At 55.6% G+C, this 24,017-nt stretch overlaps 1 protein-coding gene across 7 annotated transcripts in view; it reads right to left on the bottom strand.

Moving 5' to 3' along the window:
• Nucleotides 1-4,041: 4,041 nt before the first annotated feature.
• The window catches only part of PTK2 (protein tyrosine kinase 2), a 181,529-nt gene continuing 161,553 nt past the window's right edge, over nt 4,042-24,017 (bottom strand). For 6 of the 7 annotated variants that reach the window (XM_075549219.1, XM_075549213.1, XM_075549215.1 and 3 more), the window contains 9 exons: nt 23,151-23,237; nt 21,457-21,594; nt 20,841-20,972; nt 13,873-13,935; nt 13,351-13,390; nt 13,003-13,109; nt 9,609-9,764; nt 6,795-6,875; nt 4,042-5,228 (listed from right to left, as the gene is read on the bottom strand). In XM_075549219.1, coding sequence (XP_075405334.1) covers nt 5,016-5,228; nt 6,795-6,875; nt 9,609-9,764; nt 13,003-13,109; nt 13,351-13,390; nt 13,873-13,935; nt 20,841-20,972; nt 21,457-21,594; nt 23,151-23,237 — 1,017 coding nt within the window. In that variant the 3' untranslated portion in view covers nt 4,042-5,015. The remainder of the gene's footprint in view (nt 5,229-6,794; nt 6,876-9,608; nt 9,765-13,002; nt 13,110-13,350; nt 13,391-13,872; nt 13,936-20,840; nt 20,973-21,456; nt 21,595-23,150; nt 23,238-24,017) is intronic. The other variant, XM_075549218.1, reaches the window with a different exon arrangement.

Below are 24,017 nucleotides of genomic sequence, written 5' to 3'. Positions count from 1 at the left end.
AGTCATGCCCCGCCAGCAGATAAAGGTCTTGAAAGCGTTACTCCACTGACATCACGAAGACCAATTCTAGTTTGAGGGGTCAGCATCCCGAGTGCCTTCCCACCGTCGGAGGGCCTCTTCCTCCAGCCGCTGTTCCTACGATTTTCTGTGGCAGATCCCTTAAGAGTTCTTCTGCATCATCAGTCAAGTCTATAAGCTCAGTTGAAACCCATTCACCTTGGGTAGCCGTGCTGGGATGTCACATGATAAGTAGCATAGCTTCACCAGAAGAATCAGAGCCACATGCAATCAACCACGGAGTGGAGGGATCAAGGACTAGTATCCAGGACCTGTAACTCTTACCACGCTGACCAAAATCTCACCAGCCAGCTGTAAAGGAAGCAAGTATCTTAGAATCTAGGCCACTTGAAATCAAAGGGGCAGCACTGACTAATGGACACCGTTTAGAGAGCTTAGGGGAGGACTGGAAACAGGTAGCGGATAGAAAGTGGGGTAAGTGATGTCACATGGTGGGGATGGCAATCAGTGCTGAACCAGGGGTTGAGTGCCAGAGTTGAGGAGGTCCCAAGCAAGAACAGCACTTGCTGTCTGGGGGGATACCCCATCTCTGTATCAGGGCCCAGTTACCAGTATGGCTGTGTTCTTTGTAAGAGATGGACTGAGCTCGGCTCCTGAGTACCCAGCTTCCTAAACGACCCTTCCCACTCATTCTAAACAAATAGGAAGGAAGAGGGGCTGCGGCCGTCGACAGGCTTACCTTCCTTCCTTCATTCAGGTGTTGGGCCTGGCACAACTTTCAAATGTTCCATGTGGTTTGTTGCTTTCGGTAGTGGCCCTCCTCAGTCTGTGCTCTGGACGAAACTGTGCGTCCTAACACCCCCACCCCCCCACCCGTGGATGACGTCACTTGGGAACAGGGAGGCCAGACCAGTGTCCAGTGCATTTTAGATGCGAGAAGACACAGAAGCAAATGAGCAGAGATGGAGAGGCCACACTGCATGGAGCTCACGCAGAACCCACAGCCGAGAGGAGACAAGGAGCGACCCTCCCAGCGACACAGAGATAAATGCTTCCCTGGGGCCCGTGTCTTGAATTCAGGACGTTCAGCCTCTTAAATGGTGAGGGAAAAAAAATGTGCTGGCTAAAGCCTCCCCTCTTGTGGAGTTTCTTTGATGACCCCAATCTTTAGACAGACCCCAGAGGTCAGGAGTTATGGGGGGGCGGCACCAAACACACAGTCACGTGGACAGCAGGAGGGTCTCTGAGACCCCCTTGAGGGTGGAGCAGCTCCAGCAAAGGGGAGACAGGATGAAGTAGAGCTAAACTGAAGGTTCCAATGGTGGCTCAAGAGACAAAGTACAGTAACAAAACGCGCAACTGCACCGAGTCAGGGAAGGAAAGGGCTGGGCGTGCTCGGCAGGGCTCGTGCTGAAACAGCTCAAGGAACGATTCCGAGTTGCAACAGTTACTGGGGACACTCGTGTCTAAGCCGGGGTTTCCAGCGCATTTTTAAATGCAGTTTTTGTGGCAAAATTAGGTGCCTCGGTTGATATCCAGGTCGGCTTATACTCGAGGCTATATGGTAAGTACTCTATGGGCAAAATATGAGGTGATGTGTGAAAACTTCCAATAAAGACGGAAGAAACACACCGAGCCACTGGACCAAAGCAGCTCTGGTTATTGTGCCATCTCAGAAGGCCACGAACAGAGACGACGGAGAACAGCAGGCAGAAGTCCAAGCTGCACACAGACAGTGGCGGAAAAGGTTTCAAGACTTAATGGAACACTGCTGAAGATGTTTCCACAAGAGAACGCAGCACTGGCAGCAGTCATTCGCCTCTGCCAAGAAGTCTGGAAGACAGCTACATGTCCGACTGGAAGGGATCCGGATTTGTGCTCCTCCCAAAGAAACGTGATCCAAGTAAATCTTGAAAGCTGCTTTAAGCGGGATTCCCAAGAGAAGTGGCACAAGAGCCATCCCTGGTGACATTAGTTGGATCTCAGCTCAATGTCTGCCCGTGTTGTACCGACTGTGAAAACACCTTTCACTGTGTGGATAACAAATTATAGATGACATCGTGAAGAATGGGAATTCCAAAACACATCATTATGCTCACGGGGAACCCGTATGGAGCTGAGGACAGAAGCAGTAACAGGATACTGAGGAAAGGTGTGTGTGTGTGTGGGTTGCACCCTTCACCCAGCCCTGGCCAACATGTATGCTGAACACACCATCACAGACATCGGGACTAGATGAAGAGCGAGGCATCAGGGTCGGAAGAAAGCGCAGTAACGATGACGGGAAGCACTTACTGACGACCCAAGACAACAGCCTTCATCACGGACTGACAACCGGATCCAGATGCAAAACGGGGAAAGATGGACGTTGTCAAGGATTGCCTGGAGGCATTTTCAGGTGCCCGCATACATGCGGAAGGCGGACGAATAAGGAAGACGGGGAGCGATGCCTCCGAGGTAAAACCTGGGGAGCGGTGATGACCAGGCGTTTCCAGAAGGTGCACATCTTAGAAGCCGAGCCAGGACGCTCCTTCGACAGAGGACGAGGCACCTTCCTTTTAGACACGCAGGCCGTGCTATTAGGAGACCAGCAGCTCCTGGCGGAGGGCACCATGCTTGGCAGAGGACTGGTGAAGACGACCCTCCGTGAGGTGGGCTGAGCAGCCTTGTGAGGCGGGCGTAGGGACGGGCAGTGTCCACTCCATGCACACAGGCGGCTTGAGTTGGCATCGAAGCAGTAGCTAGTAAACCACGGGAGTCAACGCGGAGCCTTTTCGTTTGGAATGACTCCTGGTCCTGCTATCTTCACGGTAGAGTCTGTGACCACAGTCCTGTTCACCACTGGCCTGCCTGGTCCTCAAAACAACCCTTTCACAGGGGTCACCTGATTAATTAGTGATGAAGTAGCAACAAAAATCACTTTACGGTTGGGGATCACCCCACATGAGGAACTGTATGAAAGGGTCGCTGCCCTAGAGGAAGGGAAGCACGGAAAGGTCTAGCTGCCGGGGCTATCCAGGCCTGGAAACTCAGTGGCAGGGGCGCTTGACAGGCGAGGGGGAGGGGACGATGGATGAGGTGTACAGAGCTTAGGGTGTTACCCTAGGCGTGCGTGTGCTATGGGCATCCAGTGGGCAGAGGCCAAGGATGCAGCCAGACAAGCTACAATGCAGGGTGCCCACAGTGCATGAAGACCTTGGCCACCTAGACAGGGCGTGGCATACCCAGTTCTCACAAATGCGGAAACTGAGGTGCAGGGCACTGAAGAACATAGGAGTCTGATAGAAAATGTGTTTCATTGCCCCCTCCCACCCAAGACATCATGTATGTCCAAGGCAGGAACCACTCACGCCTGTAGGATGACATGTGTATAGGGAGAACGTTCCTCCAGCCCTTCCACTTGGGATCCCTGCTCCCTGGACCGCTGTCTCTCCAGCTCCAGAGTCCTACCTCCACCCTGCCGTTGCATGCCCGGGCTCACCTCAGATATGCGTGAACTCGGGTGGCTGGGAGAGCTCCCGCCAGCAAGGTCCTTGTGGCTGGAACGGTTCCTACACTCTCAGAACCACACAGAGAAGATTTCCTGTATGAAAAGTCAGCTCCTCTTTCGAGTTTCATCCTTACTAAGACTGAGTAGCCCTGGTGGCACTGTGGGTTAGTCTTTGCACTGCTGGATACAAGGCCAGCAGTTCAAACCCATTGACTTCATAGCAGTGGGGTAAGTCAAGACTGAATGAAAAGGTGAATTTGGGTCAGGCCGTCTGTCTGTGGTAAAGTCCTAACCTTTCCTGGAAGAGAGAGAGAAAGAAAAGGAAAGAAAGGAAGGAAGGAAGGAAGGAAGGGAGGGAGGGAGGGAGGGAGGGAGGGAGGGAGGAAGGGAAAGAAACTAGTGGGTATCCAGCCTTTGCCCTCCTGTGTGCTGTTTTATTTGACAAGCAACCCCCTCCCCCCACCAGCTCCCTGCCCCGGAACTTGTAAACGGGTCTGGAGAGAGACAGCCAATCAGGCGATGACAGCAAGGACTTTACTGGCAACACCTTTTTAACAGGTCAAAGTAACTGTACAGTTCATCATATTCTTCCTGAGAATAATTTATATCCCCCATCAAACTAAAGGGAGGGTGTAGTCTTCCAAAGGATGATTAACAGAATCGATGGTACCAGCGGACGCCAAGGAAAACCTCTCCCGGGAAGACTGACAGATGTGATGAAGGGGCACTTAGCTCCAGTGGCTGTGAGATCGTCAACATGGCTTTACTCTTTCTGTATAAATCATATAAACGTGGAAAATGGGCTGGGCCATGGGGCTTCTCGATGCAGTGTGGAGGTGCTCTGGTACAAAGCATTGCTGCTCCCAAGAGAAATAGCATTGCTACAAAAAACGGGCCCAAGACTCGGGTGACAGGCAACAGGAATCCGGAGCTGTGCCCCACAGCTCGCTCCCACCCAGAGGCCTCACACATCCACGTGAGGGGAAGGCAGCAGGGACGGGAAGGTCACCGTCAGTCATGTTTGTGTTTTTTTTCTGAAATGACTCAAGTCTTCAAAATATAGCTTTTCTATTCTGTCTTTGTAAAGTGGTAGTAGCACATTGCAGTCTGGGTAATAATTCTATGGTAGGCAGAAGAATTCTCAGCCCAGTGGGTGTCCCTGAATCCTTCTCGTCATCCTCTCTTCTTCCGAGACACCTTCTGTAGCCTGAGCACCCGGCTCAGCCCTTGGCCGTTCCCTTCACACACCTCTGGTCTCAACTCCAGAGCAGCACCCCACTTTGGATCCCCAACTCTTCCGAACACCACGACTCAAACAAGAAAACAAAACAAAACCCAGCCCCGACCAAGGCGTGGCAGAACCAGCGAGGGAGCAGCTCTCGGCCGCTGGCTGGCAGGAGCACTGGCGACAGAGGGCGTGGGGCTGGCCCCTCAGTGCTGGTGGAAGGCCAAGGAATGTCTCGAGAGGCGCTTCCCCACCCTGGGGAGGCCGGCTCCCCGGCCAGGCTCAGTGTGGCCTCGTCTGCGCCAGCACTTTCAGTCGTGCCTGGTCAATGACGTCCAGCAGGTTTTTGGCATCCACGGCCAGGGCATGCGCGGCCGTCAGCATCTGCTTCTTGTACTCCTGCTGGAGGCTGGTCATGACGTACTGCTGAGCCAGCTTCATCTTGTTGATGAGCCCCCCCAGGTCCGAGTTCAGCAGCTTCTGGGCCATCTCAATCTGTAAGAACAGAGATAAGTCAGGGACTCGCCGTACCAGATACCTCCAGGAGAGCTGTTCTCTTCCTCACAAACAAACTCTCCTCAGAAGCAGGAAGACGCCACGGCAGCCTCCTTCCAGGAACTTAGCCTGTCACGTGCATGCACAAGCTCACATAGGCATGTGTGCGCACACGCGCCAGACTCTCCCCGCTGGCCAGCTTCCTTACTGGGTGGTTGTGTGCTGTCACAGTTCAGACCAAGTTCACCTCAGTGGCTTGGAGACCCACGGCCCACCTATCCAAGCCCACTCCTGGAGGCACAGAGGGCAAAACCCTGGGTTGTGGCTTCTGAGAAGGACTCTTCCTTCTAGAACTACTCACTCTTCACCAAGGCCCTCTGTGCCCCGGCGGCTCAGCTGCCTGGCGAGCGCTGGGCTCTGCCACCCGGGCCGTGCAGACGGAAGCCGCGCACAGGCTGAAATGCTGCCCATCGGGATCAGAAAAGCTTGCCTTGCAGGAGTCTCCTGCTGGGGATGCCCGTCCCCTTGCCCTTTCACGAGCACTGACCGGATGTGTCTGTACTCACTGAGCACCCTGCTATACTGTGACAAACCCGCTAGGGGCCTCTTACACAGAGAAGACCTAGACGGACTCGACGGAGAACAGGAAGTTGCAGTGAGGGCAGGTGGGCAGGCATCTCACACAGAGGCGGCCAGACTGCAGGGAAGGCCGGCCAAGGGGAGAAGGGCTTTCGGGGTTGCGTCACATCAGGCCCACCCTGTAGATGACCACGGCAACAGGGGGGTCTCAGAGAATTTGGGAGTCAAGTGACACAGGCCCCAGGGGTAGGGAGGGTGGTGGTCCTTCAGGACGAGGGGCAGCAGCACTGAGGACAGAGAAGCAAGGAGAAGCCTGAGACGTGGCGAGAGAGCGACAAGTGTGTGGGGACCACAGCACTCAACTGCCACAGGCAGTTCTCCCACCGCAGATTTGGGAGTCTGAGCAGGATTTGATTCACAGCATGGGAGGAAAAGGGCCTGCAGGAGGGGGTGTGAGGGCGGGCGGGCGACCCCACAGTGCAGTGGGGGAGGGGCAGCACTGCGGCCGGTTTTGTTCCCTTTCAGGTGCTGAACAGAGGCGGGGTCTTTACACATTGTGCTGCTAACTGCAAGTTCAGCAGTGTAAAACCACAAGCCGATCCTCTGGAGAAAGACGAGGCTTTCAGTTCTCTCGTCAAGTTTAAGAAACCCACAGGGGCGGGTCTACCCTGCCCCACAGGGTGGCTCTAAGTCGGCACTGGCTCGATGGCAGCGAGTGAGCCTTTAGGAGGAACCAGGATCACGAGCAAACCCTGGCATCTTCAGGAAGAATTAAGAGCATGGTCTTCCCTGTTCTATGCTGGGCAGCTGAGTGCCCACTCCGAAGCAACCCTTCTGTGGTGGTCCTGCTTCTTCACGTGGACTTGCAAGCCTGAGTCGGGACCACCATCTCTCACTGCTGTGAGGACCTGTGCTAGGCAGGCCAGCAGGGTCTTGGCAGGGCCAACTCCAGCCATTACCAGGGGGTGGGAGGGCAATAACACTCACCTCTCGGTGTGTGCTAGCCGGCAGGACAGGAATGGTCTCATCCACGGTCGCCAGTAATGTGCGCAGGGCCAGGCCGACTTCCTGCGAGAGAAGAACCACAAGCAGGATCAGCACCCCACTCATGGGGCCAGAGGGAGGGGGGCATGTTGGTGGTGACGATGGGGCAGCGCGATGGAGGGATCACATTGAAGCTCCACTGATGGGGAGCCTCCTCCCCGTGCCACTTCTAGAGTGTCGAATCAAGGTAAGAGACTGCGGCCTTAAAGCATGACTAGAGCCATTACAACATGATGCCCTAAGGATTTACCGATGTCACTCTTATGAGAACGAACTCTTGCACACAGAATGCGGTCTTCATCTTGGGTCAGTGCACACAGAAGAAAGGTTTAAAAAGTAGCTGCTTTGGTCAGAGGCTGCTCTTTGTGAGAGGAAGCACAGTGGCTGACCAGGGGCTGTGGAAGTGGAGGGAACCCCAAGCTTGGCCACCATCACCATATAATCCGTACCTCAATGCCCACTTCACAGTGGCTTGACAGATTTTGATCTGGGGGGCAGGGATCTACACTTCGACGAACTGATCCAGGAAGGTCCGCTGGTCACAATCCCCATACTGAGAGTAAACCGAGCTCCATCGAATGGGAGACTGAGCTGTGTCAGACAACACCTCGTGGCTGTAGCTCAGGGTGGAACTGTACTCACACAGACACCTCCTACCGCCAGCATCTGGAGGGCTGTGTCCCTGGGAGGACGGACGGCGTGATCAGTGCAATCGCCTTACACCCCATGGGAATGATGGGCAATGTTGTACTTTTATTAGAGAGGATGGACTTATGGGCTTTGAGTTTGTTATATTACCGGCTGCCAAAGTAAACCCAAGTCACGCACATCCCAGGGACAAGCTGATGGAGTCTGGGCCCCCACTGAACTCCTAGCCCCAATCCCAGAACAGTTAGTTCCGATCACATGGCCCTGCTCAATACTCACCCTCATGGAATGATCACTGAAGATAAGGAGCTACAGCAAAGTGTGGTGAAGAAAGCAGATGGTGCCTGGCTGTCCATCGGAATAGAGTCTGGGGTTTTAAAGGCTTGCATGCCAAACAAGCAGCTGTCTAATCGAGGAGTAAACTAAGTCCACACAGAAGAAGCACTTTGTGTGATCCAAAGATGACAATTACAAAATTCAAATATGATGAAGGACACAGTATCAGAGCTAAAATGATTAACACCCAATTGGTAGAAGGCTAAGGAGGACAGTGGGAGCCCAAAACCCATCTTCAGAGTAACTAGTTAGAGTAAACCGCTGGGAGACCCCCACTAGCCAAAGGCAAGGGTCTCGAACAGCCTTACTATCAGACAGAGACCACTGTCATCTTGATTATGCTGGATTGGACTTGATACTGGCTCAGCTGACCTCCTTACTGACCCAACTTGAACTTGTTCTGTGTGCAAGTATCTCTTGCGTGTACCATGACAAATCTCTCTTTTTGGGGATGCTTTCTTGTCTTTTGTTTTAATTTAAATCATTTTATTGGGGCTCATACAACTCCATGACAAATATATCTTCTCTGCCTTTTTAAGTATCAGTGGTGGTCTTTTCTTTTTTATGCATTATTTGCATTTTTATCTCTGTAGCATTATTATTTTATCCTTAGCATGTTAGGTTTTTGATGGTTTGTTAAGCTTTCCAGTTTGTGAAGCAGAGAAAGCACGGATGCATATAGTAACTGATGCAATGGTCTATAGGGACATGGGGGTTGGGGGTGGGAGCTGGGGAGGGTGAGGGGATTTAACCATGGTGCTACAGGTGGGATGGGGTGGGGGGCAGAGAGGTTTTAAAATTGATGGGGGTAATGATTGTACAATTCTTCTTGATGTGAATGACAGAACGAACCATTGAATTATATGATATGTGGATTATGTGTCAATAAAAATGTGGAAGAAGAAAAAAGAGTAACTGCTATGGAGTCACCCCAAGAATCCTAATGGACAGGCCAGCACCGTCCCCGTTACTTCCTGGGGCTGCTGCTGAGCCTGTGAGTGTGCGCATGTGTGTATAAACCTTGTCTGTTCAGTCACACAAGTGTACCCATAAGAACTGTGCTTACAGGATGGCAGCCGCCACAGTAGAACAGATGGGTTAGGCCTGCTTCCCAGGAAAGCTGAGGTGGGCAGCCACTCCCAGCAGTGTGGCAGTGCCCGAGAATGCCAGCATGTGTGCCGTGGCCCTGCCAGAGAGAGTGGTTGCTGAGGCGCTGCTCACACCGCCTCCTTCCCATGAAGCCCCAGGACCACCTCTCAGGAGCATAACGGGGCAAGGACCTGGCTCCTTTCCTGGCAGGAGGTAAAGATGAAGGCGTGACTGAATCACATGTGTGCTTGTGAGTGTGCTGGAGACGCTGACTCCACCGTGGTCTGAACACATCCCTGTACACACCCTACGCTTCCACACCAAAAAAAAAAAACAAGTGTAACAAACAATCCTCAAATAGTAACTCCAAAAGCCGAGTGGGGGTGGGCCCCAGGTCTCCCCAATGGACAGCACATGATGACTGCAGTTACAGTGTAGGGCCAGGACTTTCCCGAGGAGGTGCTGGCACCCCTCGAAGACCTTTGGTTCACTCTGGATTCTACCAGGCCTCACAAAGCTCGTGGGGAAACGGGGTAGGGAGATACGGAATTTTCCCAGAGCCCTTTCTGAAGCCCTCTGGTCTTTCTGGTCAGGGGATCTGCACCCAGGGTGGCGGTCAGGCAGCTTGGACATGGCCCTCGCAGGCTTTCCGGTAGGCAGAGGGGGAGAGACCAGGTACTTTACCTTCACCATGGGCACGTACTCCTCGGGCGGGGCTGGCTGGATCTTACTGGACATCTCGATGACGGCCTTCACCAGGCCAGTGACGTTCTCGTAGACCTTGTCGTTGGAGCGGTCCAGGTTGGCGGTGGGTGGAGGGCTGATCTCCTGGGGCTGGAGCTGCAGACACAGAGCCAGCTATGCCTCTGCCTGCCACTAGAGGCAGCGCCCACCACAGCTTCACTGGGACTGGCCTTTAAGAGAGGTCAAAGTGGCTCGGGGAAAGGTTTGGGGTTAGGGTGGCCAATCAATGAGGCAGCATCTTGTGCTCACTTTGAGCTCAGTTAAAGGAAAAGGGGGGGAACCCAACATCTGACACGAAGAGCCTACGATTCTCAGGAAGAAGTGATTCGGTGCTCCCCCAGAATCATCCACAGCAGGAAGACCCCAAGCTTCTGACGTCTCTCCAAGGGTTCAGAGTTCAGAGGGTACGAGGGGCTAGATCCTGTGCATGGATTTCCCCTCCACGTGGACAGCGGACAACGGAGGCTTCCTGCGTTCCTCCTCTAACTGAATGGATAGCGGACTCTTCATTGGGTGGGACTGCCACCCCCACAAGGCAGTGGCTGTCAGCACAGGAGGGGTGCTCACGGGGTGGGGTGTTTGTGTGCAGTCCCAGTCCCCTGTCTTGAGCAAGGGGCAATGAAGTGCCATGTAGAGGTGCCCGCCCCGTAGACGGGGTGCAGAAGAGCCAGCAGTAACTAGAGCTGTTCAGTAAGCCACCCTGGGCCCCAAACACTGTGTGGGGTAGGTTCTAACACACAGTGGGCCCGCAGGCAAACTGCTCCACAGGGTTCAGGGCCACCATTTCTATGGAAGCAAACTGCCATGAGTCTCTCCCATTGAAGGGTTTGCTGGGTTGGAACTGCCAACTTTCCTGCTCCCAGCTCTGAGCTTAGTCACCGCATCACCAACCAGTGTGCTTTGCTGCTGAGGCCCCAGATGGACAGCAGGCACATCTGTCTGTAAAGGACTAAACCGCAGGGCTAGAGTCATTGGTTCAGGAGCCCCGTCAGGGCTGTCCCCAAGCCTGGGTGCGGAAGAGAGGACAAGCTCAGGCTGACAAGGCACAGAGGCTCGCGGTTCGTCCTCAGACCAACGTCCAGGCTGCTCTGGCTTCCGTGGGTTGTGAGGGGGCAGTGAACCAAGCAAGAGCGCCCTCACCCATCCCATGCAGGGTTGGACAGACACACGTGGACACAGGTGCTTACCCTCCATGGCTAGGTCGATGGAAGGTGAGGAAAGGTTACAGAAATTGGTCAGAGAGAGGGGGGGGGAAAAAGAAAAACAATATTAATGAGGCAGCAGACAAAACCCTGTCACAATCCAGGAGCAGAATGGGAAGGAGTCAGCCCCCAGGCGCCTGCGCAGCACCCAAGGGCCCCCTGCATGCAGTGCTCACAGCGCAGCAACCAACGGGGGAGCCACATGCGAAGCTCGAGAGCGACACTCGGCAAGCAGCAAGCGGGCCGACGGGATGGGGTCTCTGAGAGAGAGGAGCTGTGCTCCCGGCCCCATCCCTGCGCCCATTTCCCTGGACGTGCACATCTAACCCACAGTCCTGGCCGGGGGCTGTGCAGACCCATGAAGTGACTCTATACCCACAGGTGGTGCTCGTGTATCTCTCCCCACACTCATTCAAGGGGGAGTGAACTGGGGAACATGGGCCTCTTCTCCTGACCTAGAACTGCCGGGGAGGTGCTGAGGACACGGAACTCAGAGGGGCAGCCTCTCCTAGTTTCTCAGTGAGCTTAGGAAGAGGGAGGTCACAGCCACGCCACTCTGAGGGGACGGTGGCATTCTGTCCTCTGGGTGGGGTCATAGTGCAAGGCTGCCCAGAGAGCACCACAGGCTTAAATGAGGAGATAGGGAGAGGCCAGCCAGGAGAAAGCAAAAGCTGCTGCCCTCTGGCCGTCCATCAGAAAAGGTGTCACAATGCTCCCTGGAAAGCTGGCAGGGGAGTCCAGGAGGAGGACTGACTCTGCAGATCTGACATTCTCCTTGGCCACCAGCAGTGTCCCTAAGCTAGCACTCTGCCACGCAGAGCCAGTCCTAACTATGCCACACTGCAGAATTCACAGCCAAACAAGCAGCCGCCGAGGCAGGCCTGTGGCGACTTGTGATTTGGGTGAATCACGCTCTCTGTCGATGCAGGGCTGGACACGGGTGCGTGTCTGTGCCGAGGTCAGTATGGCTCCTTCTCCCCTGTCCTGGATGACCTCTACTCAGCAGAGGACTGAAGAGGGCCAGTTCTCATTTGCTCGTCTTTCCAAGTCCTCATTTAAGGAAGGACACCATCCTGTGTTTCACACTGAATGTGTATAGCACAAAGAGGCAACAGGGCTGCACTCGCAGGTGGCAGACCCACCCCCAAACCCTGTCTAATATTCACGCTGTCTGCCTGAAAACACGGTCTTTCCTCTGCGGCTTCTGTCTGCTTATGTTCTTAGCGGACGGTTCGCTGCAATTATTCGGACCTGTTGTCTTACTCTCCCTGTGAAAAGCAAACACGTCCCATCTTGAGCTCACATCACACTACAATAAACACAGCCCTCTTCACAGTTTGCTCTTGAGGCTGAGGAAAATGAAGAGAAGTTTCAGGAACTTAGTTTCCCTCAATTTTCCTTATTTCGTTAAAGAAACGACACAGGAAGCTACACCCCTGGTGCTTCTTCCAAGGGGGCTGGGGTGGGGAGGCCACTTAGGTGAGGGGAGGCCAGTCTTCTGGGGGTGGGGTGATGCCTGCCATGAGGACGATCTCCAGGGAGAGGTGGCGGACTGCGGTGAGGAGAGGGCACCTTAGGTCTGAGGAGGGTGCCACAGCACTGTGGGCAGAGACACTTGTGGGGTGAGGGGCATCTATGCCGGGCGGAGAGGAGGAAAGCCTGCCTTCTGCAGGGCCTCAGGAGACCAGGAAAATCCCAGACGTGGATTACGTCAGCTGCTGCCCATTCAGGGACTCGGGCGGAGAGGAACGTAAGAGGCCACAAGCCAGCGGAAGCCGTGTGGACCCTTGCTCCCAAAGAACTGGATACCTCTAAGCACAGGATTCTGTTCCCGTGTGGAAAGTTAACAAACTTTCTCAAGTGGAGCCACCTTTACGAACTTGAAGCCAGGGAGCCCACCTATGTCTTTCTTGACATTAGGTGTTCTGGCCTAATGGATTTTAAAGCAAATGAACATTCTGCCTGAGGAAAACATTCAGAAAGGTAGGATCTGATTGAGTTCTGCAGCTCTAGTGAGCAGAAACAAACAGGGAGAGGAACTTTCTCAGTTAAAGTTCCTGTGACTCCCCCACCAGGACCACAGGACCCTTTCACCTGGTGAGCTGTTTGCTCACATGGCTTGGAATGCCCACCTTGACACCCTCGTTGTAGCTGTCTCCAGGGCTGCTGAGGCTGGCCAGGCTTCCCAGGTGGCCGGGGGCTCCGGGGCGTGGCGGTTTCTTTGGTGGAGCTGCAGGATCTGGTAATGAAGGACACAGGTGCAGGGGTTAATATAAACACGAGACAAGGAAACCTCCCCCGCCAAGCACCCGTGCATTCCTGAAGCTCCTCTGCAGTCACGGGTGCCACAGAGTAAACTCATGGTTGACGGTCTAGGGGAAGGGTCAAATGGCCAGGAGGGAAGTCCAGAACACCTCGAGACAGTGGCATCCCTGTAAATTACACAAGCTTGCTGACACACACACAGTGGCTCCACTCACCTGGTTTCCCCACAGGCTGATAGATGTGTTGATTTCCAGTCTGTGGGGGAAAAAAAATTCTGTCAACGCCCTGGTGTGAACATGCCTGCCCCAAGAACACTGGCACTGAACCCTGGATGAGCAATGCCCTCATGCAAACAGGGCGGGGACCAGCTGGAAAAGGAGGCTGGAGATGGCACAGGTAGGGACTGAAGACAGGTGGGCTTTATGAGTCTACTCTCCACAACCACAAAATAAATATAATTTAACAGGGGGTGTAGGAAAATCTTGCTTCAGTAAGTACTGATGTACACTAGCATTGAACTCTCGGCAAATGACCACCTGTGTGCTGACAGTGGTGCACGCACGCTTGGATACCCCCCCACCTCCAACCCTCTCCTCTTGGGCCCCAGCCCCCAGGGGCTGCTGCCCCCCACCCCCATCCCCCACAGGCAGGCCTCTGTGTGATGGGCCCAGCATGCTGATGGTGGGGGTTCCATCCCATGTAAGGGGAGCCGGAAACCCAGTTGCCACACCACTCACCGGGCCCTGGAGTGTTCCGTCCTCCCTGTCGATGCTGCCTCGGGACAGCCTCCCGTCTGGCTTCTGGAAAGGAGAGCCCAGTGAGGTCCCCAGAACAGGAGCGGGAGTGTCCCATCTCCCGCCTTGAGAACCCCCTGCATTCGGCCCCACTCCCAGGGAGCCATGAACCCCTTCTCCACGGGGCATCGCCTGGGGCCTGCCTGGGCCGGAGCAGCTGAACCCCAGTGCTCCACGGACCCGGTGCGAGGAGGCGGGTTCCGAGTCACTGTGCCCGAGGCCTGCCTGTGGCAGCGGGCGACTTTGGAGCAGGCGGACGCTGAACATCCTGAAAGCCCTTCGACTAGGCAGAGGCACTCTGCTAACAAACAGAAGGGAGCGTCTCGAGACGGGACCGCTGCGCACACCGTCCACATCTGAGGACACACTTCTTTCAAATGGAAAGGGAAACACGGTGTGGACACAATGGTGGGAACCAGGCGTTCTCAAAGTGCATGGGGGTTCCCACAGACAGAAGCCAAGCCCGGAGAGAGGAGCCAGCAGGTGTGGCCTTAAGGCTGGGGTCCATTGATGGGCACCAAACAGGAAGGAAGGCAGCCGGGTAATACAACTGAACCCACACCCAGAGCCTGAGCTGGCTGAGGACTCACAGGGCATTTCCTCCCCAGGTGACTTGGCCCCAATGAACGGCCCTCCCCAAGACTACGGCCAGCTGCTCCCCTCAGTGGGCATCTGAGCCTCGAGGGACAACGAAAAAGACTCTGCGCGAGATGGACTGGCAATGGCTACAACCATAGGCTCAAACAACTGTGAGGGTGGAGCCGGGCGGGGCTGCATGGAGTGGAATTCACGGCACCTCACCATGGGCCATCATGTGCGTGAGACACATGCCGGGTACAGCACCCTACACACCCTAGATATTCAGGGAATGTTTGTGGCAGGAAAGCATTCGTACAGATGTGGGGCTTCCGGAAGAGCGGTACACAGACAAGGCTCTGGACACATGGGCACAGGGCGCTCCATCGACAGCACCTCTACCGTCTCACAGGCAAGAGGCCTTCAGGAAGGCCACTCCCCCACCAATGTTTTGAAGCTCCTTTGTATGCATGAACTGTTTTTATTCCCATACAAATCAGATGCTGCTCCTGTCGTTGTGCACAGTCCTTCCCTGCAGATGGGATTTTAATATTACAATGGGAACGTTCTACCTACAGGCAGTCCACTGGATTCTCTGAATGGAAATGACGCTTTGAGCTTTCTTTCTTCAGACGCAGACATAACCGAGCCGGTGAGAAAGACTCCCAGACTCCTCCTGTTTCCCTCATAGAACCTTCTAGGTCTAAAGACTTTGCAGTAGAAATAAAGAAAACGGGAGACAATCTACTCTAGAGACCTTACACAAGTAGATGGACATCAAATGGTTCATTCTTCAGAACCATCATCAACCACAGGAAGCCGAGGGCAGTATGTGCCCCAAACCGACCTGAGGAAGAGGAGGATGAGGAGGGTGCGCACAGGAAGCCAGCAGCAGAGCCTCAGAACACCCCTGCTGACGTGCAGGGCTGCCGACGTGCAGCCAGGGACCGGGTCCTCACTGTTGCGTGCAGCTCTGCAGTGTAAGCTCACACATCTACACAGCGGGACATGGGCATTGCTCCACCGTGCTCCACCTGCGGAGAGGCCTTGCGTATGCTTCCCTGGACCGGGTCCAGCTTTCACAGGCAGACAGGGCCTCTGGCTCCCAGTAGCCCCACAACCACCAAGGGAGCCCCTGTGCTGCACCCCTCCCCCCATCCATAGCACTCGCACACATGCACACACACAGTCACTTCTGTGCTTGTGTGTCCCCTAACACCCCTCAAGGCTGATCCCCCGTGTGTCCATATTGCTCAGCACCCGACTGTCTGAGCATTTGCCCACAGGGATGTTGTTCATAGCTACACAGGCTGCTCCCAGTTCTTGGCTACCGATGTCATGGACTGAACCATGACCCCTGAGATGTGACAATGTAGCCGGGCAGTGCAGTTATCCTCCAGGTGGTGAGGGGTGTGTAACTCCTCCCCTCTGCCATGTGCCCCAGGTAGGACTGGGGGCAGCGTGGTGACTGAGGCAGGGCACACGACAGCAGGACTGGGTGTGTTATGAGTCAGTCCCTTCTTGGGATACAAGGGCAGATCGGAGGGACCTGAGTACCACCTGGAATGGAAGCATGTCCAAGGACCTGCGGTCCCTGTGCTGAGGATGCCAAGGCAGGTGAAGATCTCAGGGGACACACAAGGACCTTCCCTTAGAGATAGTGCCCTAATCCGGACTTCTTACCTCCTGAACTGTGAGATAAGAGACTTGTTGGTCCAAGCCACTGTCTCGTGGTACTCTCCTTAGAGCAGGACCCAGTGACACACACAGTTCAGGCCCCAGTAAGCACTCTCACCCATGGGGACACCTGTAACTCCCTCCTCTGGCTGGGTCACCACACGCCCTCCCGAGGCAGCAGCCCCTGGCTGTTCTAGGCTATGGCGTAACAGCCAGAAATAGCTCAGGTGACAGCCCCACCTCCGACTGGCCAACAAGGCCTTAAACTCAGGACTTGCAACTCAAAGTCTTGTGTCCTGTCACTATCAGCTTGTCCTCAAGCTTGGGATAAACTCGAGGGGACCAGACCGGGGCTGACGACCTCACTCAGCAGCAGAGATCAGAATCCTGCCCGAATGACATGTCCTCGTCCATCCGACGAACTGTGGCTGCCTTATGAGGGAGAAAGTTCCAGCACCGGTGTGGCGTCCATGCTCAGAACACCAGGCTGGCCTCCTCGTTTCCACACTGCAGGGCTGTCTCGCCTAGAGCCCCATCAGGAAAGGACTGCTCACTTGGCAGGGCGGCCACCCAGCTATCGCAGAGAGGAAGGGAAGAGGGGTGGGGCAGAGGGCTGTCTGCTGTGGCTGGGACCATTCTCTGGAAGCTTCTGCTAGGGAATGGTGGGGGGGTTTGGCCTCTGAGGAGCTTCACCACCTTTCCCCCACTGCAGTGTCTGATGAAAAACAAACGTGTGCCCCCAAGTGAGGACACAGGTTAGTGCAGAACAGAGCGCTCCTCCCACCGAGGCGTCACAGAGGGAAACCCTGCAAGATGGACATGGCAAGGCAGGAGCAGGCACTGCTCAGAGGAGACTGAGTGGCGTGACGCGGTGGGTCACATCAGTGCTCAGCATCAGGCAGCGTCTCCACTCTGTGCATGGTGTTTTCAGTGGCTAGTTCCTCCCTCCAGAGTGGACGGCCAGTTCCTTCTCGTGTCTGTGCTGAATCTGGAGGCTCTGCGGAGACCTCTTCACTGTGGAACATCATGCTCGGTAAAGTGGGGGTGCAGCGACGGAGAGGAAGGACCTCAACAACATGGACTGATGCTGCGGCTGCAACAACAGGTGGAAGTGGAGGGACAGTCGTGGGGATGGTGCGGGACAGGGCAGTGCTTGGCTCTGTCAGGCACAGGGTCGCTACGGTTGGAACTGGCTCGATGGCACCTAATAGTCGCCGCAGTGGCTGTTAATTACTCCTTCCTTTCCTAACGCGTCTGAGCACGGAGCTGACTGAGTGCCAGCCTGCTGGGTACCAAACCAGCCATCGCAGAAGCAGGGGTGGGGCTCTCACTACCAGCCGGAGAAGAGCCAGGTCCTTGCCTGACGTGCCTCCTCCTGGATCCAGGAAACGGCAGCTGTAAGGAGACGAGAGGCAGGGCAGCGGCAGCAGTAGAACAAGAAGTCAGAGCCTGAGAGCCAGGTGGACTTCTCACAAAGCAGATGACACCAGGTGCTTCTGGGCAGGAGGCTGGCTGTGGAGTGGGTGCCCTTGGGCACTTCCCTGGGGGAACGGAGGGGAGCAGCATGCTTGTAGGCTGAGGCTTACAGTGGAGTGGCAGCCCCAGAGATCTTTGTAACGCCGCAGGAGCAGGGCCGAGGTCAGTCCAAGAAGGCCGAGGGCCAGAGAGCAGCTTGCCTGTACGCACAGCAGCGAGGAAACGGTCCTGAGTGTTTCTCATCTGAATCGTCGCCCGTGAACTCCAAGATCGCCGGCATTGTCTGTGAGCTGTTTAGTTGCTGCAACACAGTGCGGGGTCCAGCTGAGCAGCAGCGTGCCTGGGGTGCTGTCACAGTCGGTTAAGGAGGGTTGGAGGTGGGCCATGTCCGACCTGGCAGTACATAGCATCCTGATGCACAGCTTGGTTTTCCTGCTATGGCAGGTCAGAGGCCACGCCCACACAGCTGGTTATCTTTAAACAGCCAATAAGCACAGCAAAGGGGGTGGGGCGGGTGCCCGGAAGATTCACAGGCCATGGCAGTAGTCACAGGAATGAACTGCTGCAGTCCCTCAGGCCAAGGACAAGCCTCACTCTGGTGTGCGGCTGAAGGCAGACACCAAGCAGCTCTCTCCGTGGGATGACAGAATGTCCAAGAGCAAGCCAGGGGTTCAGGGTGACAGAAGCTCAGACAAGGACTGCCCTGGGGCAGGGCCACATTGGAAAAGGAAGCCCACGAGGGGCCGTCAGAAAGTTTGTGGAGAAGCTGCACATTGTCACAATTCCATTTTCCCATGAACTCGTCTTTGGATGCCTGGGGCTTGGGTTACGCAAACCCACCATTGCTGAATACAACGTGTATGTACCTCAATGAAAAGCCAGGAACGAAACCCACACAGCCAGCAGCTGCTGGGCTGCTGAACAAGCCTGCTTGGGGACCAAGGGGCGCTGGAATCTCATTTGCTTTCCTATGGGCAGAGTCCCACAATCCCTCCCGACCCATTGTCCCCCTTCCCCGCCCCCATCCCCCCAGCCTGGAATGAGTTTCCGGTGTCTGTTTGCCTAGCAAATTCCAAGGGGCCTTGCTGGCACCATGTGGCTGGAGGCTCCCCTGGGCCAGGAGTGTGACGTCTGAAGTCCACATCAATGGGAGGGAAGAGGCTTTCTGGGGCGCAAGCACTGAGAGGTAGGATTAGGGCCAGCCCACGGTGCTCCTGGGACCAACCCAGCATCCCAATGGAGTCATACTGATGAGCAGAATGCGCAACTGGTCTCCCAGCCAGCCTGCAAACTCAAGATTTGCTGAAATCCCTCAGAATCCCAACAGCACAGTAAGATGCTCCTGTTCCCATGTGCCCTCTCTGTCCCCAAGGGGCTTCTGGAGGAAGGCGGCTGGAAAAGAAAGGACCGTTTGTGTCTACAACCCCGACATCGAGGGCGAGGTCTGCAGTGGCAGATGGAGCAAATGAGCCCCAGGACGGCAAGTCCTGAGACCAGACTGTGCTGCTGGGGCAAGCTGCCTCGTCCCACACGTGCACAGACCTGGCAAAGCACCAAGCCAGGATGCACATCCAGATTCTCTGAGGTTCCCCCAGACACCCACAATGGTGGAGACCTGACTGCCGGCACGGTTTGTAAAACCAGAAACCAACTGGCCAGCACCTCACAGGAAGGGACTTAATTAAGTCACTGGCCCAAGGAGGGCTGAAGAAGGAACTATGCTCCGAGCATGTCTGCACTGTGTCCCGAGCCTGGCAAGACCTCCACACAGCACAGCACCGGCTCTGCACTCGGGCCCAGGGAGCCCCCGTCTGCACACACCCACGTCCCTGGGGACACAGGCTCCTCCGTGGGAACCCTCTCTGGTTGTGCCAAGGTGTCCTTTCGGCTGGCGTCTTTCTTTTTAAAATGTATTTATTTTATCTTACTTTTTTTTTGGGGGGGGACATGTCTTTCTGATGCAGGAAAGCTGTCACTGTAGCACAGGTGTCCGGGGACCCAGGCCGTGCAACAATGATGGGCAATTCTGTTTGCAAAAGAATCATAAGGATTCTGGGGACACTTGAAAAGTAACAGTGGCCCACAGGGGTAACAGACACAAGACGTGACCCGTGCCAGGTGGGACTGAGGTCTCCACAGAGAGGAGGGCCAGGAGGCAGCACAGGTGACAGAGTGGCTTCGTTGTGCTCAGAGGGATGAGTCCAAAGACAACTTAAAGTGCACTGCAGCTGCCCTTCTGCACCCACGGGTGGGAATCTTCGGGCGAGGAAAGGAAGGTAGGTGGCCAGAATGCCCTCAGAGGCTAAGCAGGACATAACGCTCAAGGGATCATTAGTCATGTACAGCGGATGGGTGGATGTGTGTAGGTTACGTGTTAGTGGCCAGAGAAAGCGGGGGTTCTGGTGTCCCAGGTTCCTGGCCCAGGTTCGCGAGGCAGCTGTACTGGACAGCCTAACGATGGTCCTATAGAATGGCCTTGACCGATGGAGACGCCTGACACACATCTACTCACTGATCCCAAGCTGACTCTAGCTCACAGTAGCCCCTTGAGGACAGGGCAGAAGTGCTCCTACTGGTTCCCGGGACAGACAGCATCAGCTATCCTCTGAGGAGCTGCTGACCTTGGGATTCTCACCGTGCTACCAGAGCCCCTTCACCCATGGCCCACCATTCAGAAAACACCGCCCCACAGACAGATGAAGCGGGATGGCCACTGACCACCGTCAGGGACAACTCCCCTGTGTGTCTGAGGACACTCAGAAGGGGAGGCGGAGCTTTGTAATGAAAACAAACATGGTGCTCAGGGTACCTTCTAGGCTTTTCTGAGACCCGGCCAACGGCGCCCTCTCAGTGACCACACAGGAGGGGCACCTTTTCCCTGTGTCTGAGAAGAAAGACCACACAGCCTGGCCAAGGTCACAGGGTGAGTAAACTGCAGAGTCAGGATTGAACTCTCAGCTGTCACTCCACTCCATCCTTCGCTGTCCAGAGAGGACACTGGGACAAGGCTGAGCGAGACTTTCCATGCCGCCGTTGACGGCATGCTCACAGTTCACTCAGTGACAGGCTAGTTAGTGTGCAACGTGAGAGCAGTCAAAACGACTCCCTTGCTGCGGACAGTGAACTTCAGAGCATACTGCGAGGCTGATAGAGCGGGGGGGACAGTGCCGAGCCCCAATTACCAGGAACCGCTCCTCCTTCTCGAGCCAGCGCTGGTCTTCTTCCATCTCCTGCTGCTGCCGGATCAGCCGTTCCTCCATCAGATGGGCCGGCAACACCTGCCCGATCCCCCGTGTCTCCAGGGCCGCAGGGTCCTGTGGGCAGCGGGAACCACACACTGGATCTCAGGACGCCCTCACTGTGCTATGGGCACGGCTCTCAAGACGGAGCCGAGCTGCACGGTGGGAGACATTGGGCCTCTGGTGCTTGCTGGGGACAACTGTTCTGCAGGTGGCAAATTATCAGGTGTGCTGGGCTGCCTCACAGTGTGCATGACCGCTAGCCCACAGAGCCAGTGTGAGGAGCTCGGAGACAGCATAGACCTCCGGGAGACAGGCCCTGGGTCTCAGGGGGCCAGGAGAGTTCAGCGTGCTGACACCCCCAGAGCTGGGGCTCTGCCTTTCACACAAACGGCTGCTGGGCTGAGTGCCTCTCCCTGGGTTTCTTTTCCAGGAAAACATTGCCCAACCAGAAGTGCCACATGGGTGGGTAATATAACACGAGGTCATCAAAATCAAGAGATGTCAACATTTCAGAAGTGAAAGGGACTGTGGGCCCAGGGTCAGCAAGCACCCGTACCTCCATGCTGGGGGGCCACATGGCTATCTCCTGAGGCCTGTGGTCCCAAGAGTCGGTCGGGTCCAGCAGGGTGGCCTGGCCAGGGTAGATGCTGCCAGCCATGGCGGGGAGTCCATGCGAGCCAGGGTAGCCAGACACCTGCGAATGAGGGCAGTCAGGGGACTGACAACACCGCCTGCACAGCCCACTGCCCGCAGCAGAGCACGGGCGCAGGGTGGCCGGCGGACCTTGGGCCTCAATGACAGCCATGCCTGGACCCCAGCACCTGCAGACCTGCTGCCTCACACCTCACAGTCAGGACGGAAGATGGCTTCTAGGAGACAAAGAGCATCCAGCTCGGAGCATACTCACACAAACCTGTAAGCCCTCCGCAAAGGCTTTCTGTGGGTTAGGTCTCCTGGCATAAGCCAGCATCGGATTGTCCAGAGGGAGGGGGAGGGGAGGAGAGGGAAAAGGAGAGAGGACTGACTTGGAGATGCGCCTGGGCTTCCACTCTGCCGAGCCCATACCACACCTGTGGGACCATGGTGCTGGGAGGGGAAGGGGCCGCAGATGGAACTCATGAGCTCTTCCTTTGTAGATGGAGCGACAGGCCCTGCAGGGGGAGGCCGTCCTCCATCTCGCCCCGGCCAGCACTCCACTCAAGGTGGGGGGTGAGGACAGCGCCGGTCTTCTCGGGGTGGGAAACCGCCCCTCCCTCCTTGCAGGTAGAGGGCCCCCTTTGTCCTCAGGCACAGGGCCTTTCCCTCTCTTACTAAAAGCAGGCCCACCAGGCTGGCCGTGCGAAGAATACAAGGCTCACGCCTCCACGCCTGGGGACTTGCTCTGAAGAGCAGGGTGGAGGGAGTGGGATCCCCTTTCAGTAAACCCAGAACATTCTGGAAAGGGAAGTGACTTGTGGCCTTCTCTCCCAGAGGAAAATGTCTGGGATTCAGCAGCAGCAGCAGCCCTTCTGGAACCCGGGTGCCTGGCCAGACCCCAGTGCCAGCTGCTTTGGCACCATGGTGGCACAGCCCTTTCATCGAAGGCTCCTCTTGGGAGCCAGGACTCTGACCTTCACGGCGGGGCGAGAGAGCACCGCAGGACTTGGGGTTCTAGACAGAGCGCAGGCGGGGCGGACTGGCTGGGGAGAGGTCAGCAGGGAGCTTTCTGGGCTCACAGCTATGTTCTACAACCCCATGGGGGTGGGGACACCCTGGGGTGCATTTGTTGTAACAAAGACCTGCGTGCTTCACACCTCAGGAAAGGCCAGCAACAGAAGGGGAGGCGCCCGGCTTGGGCCTCGTCTTTCCTGGTGACCTGTTAATGTGTATCTACATGGATGTCCCAACCCAAACGCTCTCTCCGCCCACATGGACTCTCGTCTCATTTCTGTGAAGGTGAATTTGGATTTTTTTCCAGAACACCCTGCCCCCCACCCCAAGCGTGGAGCCCCTTTATGTAGAAGGGAGCACTAGGCACACGCTGTACCTTTGCCAGAACAGTTGGGGGCAGGCACCCGGCCCAACTGTGTGACAGTCAAGTCCTTGACGTGGGGACATTAGGACCATGTTCTCTCAGGCTGTGCTAGGTAGGCTAAGACAACTTTGTTCTTAGCTTTCTGCTTACCCAGCCACACTCTTAATCACATAACAAAAATTACAAACATGTCCTACCCCACCCCATGGAGCGTGCGTCTGCTGGGACGGACCTACCTGGTAGTGATTGCTCTGCGCCGCGTGCTGGGGGCTGGGGTAAAACCCTTCACTGGACCTCGGACTGGGGTAGCCTGGTCTGCTGGGCTGTGGACAAACCAGCAGGTGAATGAGCACAGCCTTTTACTTTGGCAAATCTATACTTTAATTAAAAGCACAAGAGCAAAATAAGACCAATAATTTAAAAAAAGCAGCATAAGAACTGTCTTTACCAGCCCTGAGAAGTGGGAGGGCGCACTGGCATGGTCCTGACATGCGCTGGCCCCAGCGTCATCACCCTCGAGGGTACTGACTCAGTGAGAGCCAGACCCAATGCCACAGAACACACGCTTCCATCACGCATGTCAGCGTCCGGGACAGCAAAGCCTAGAGAGGCGGGGCCGGGGGCTGAGCAGGAAGTGACTGCTAACGGGTGTCTTGGTGGAGCAATGAAAATGTTCTACACCTGATGGGAGCCGCAGCATCTGTGAATGCACTAGAAACCACGGCACCACGTACCTGAACAGGTGAGTTCTATTTCAATAAAGCGATGAAAATAGCAACAACAACAACAAAACCTACTGCCAAAGCCTTTGTGCATGGATGTCTGGATGTTGTCTGCCCCCTGAATGGGAGGGGGAGGTGACTCTAGGAGCTGGGGCCCACGAATAGGCAGTAGTTGGATGCTTTCCGGTGGAGCACAGGGGCAAGTGATGAACTGCCTGGCCTCTCTTCTCTTCCTCCTTCCTGGATGAAATGGGGCTGAGCTACAAGCCCCTGAAGTCCCTCCAGCCCCAACACTGCATGGGTTGTCAGAGATGCCTTCAAAGTCGTGCGAAAAAGAGCGTTAGAAAAAGATGGCTGAACAATCAGTCTGTCAACAATGCC

This window comes from Tenrec ecaudatus, chromosome 5 (genome assembly GCF_050624435.1).
Source record: "Tenrec ecaudatus isolate mTenEca1 chromosome 5, mTenEca1.hap1, whole genome shotgun sequence".
Classification (NCBI taxonomy): Eukaryota; Metazoa; Chordata; class Mammalia; order Afrosoricida; family Tenrecidae; genus Tenrec; species Tenrec ecaudatus.
The sequence above is the reverse complement of the archived record's forward strand: the minus strand, read 5'-3'. Positions and strand labels throughout refer to the sequence as shown.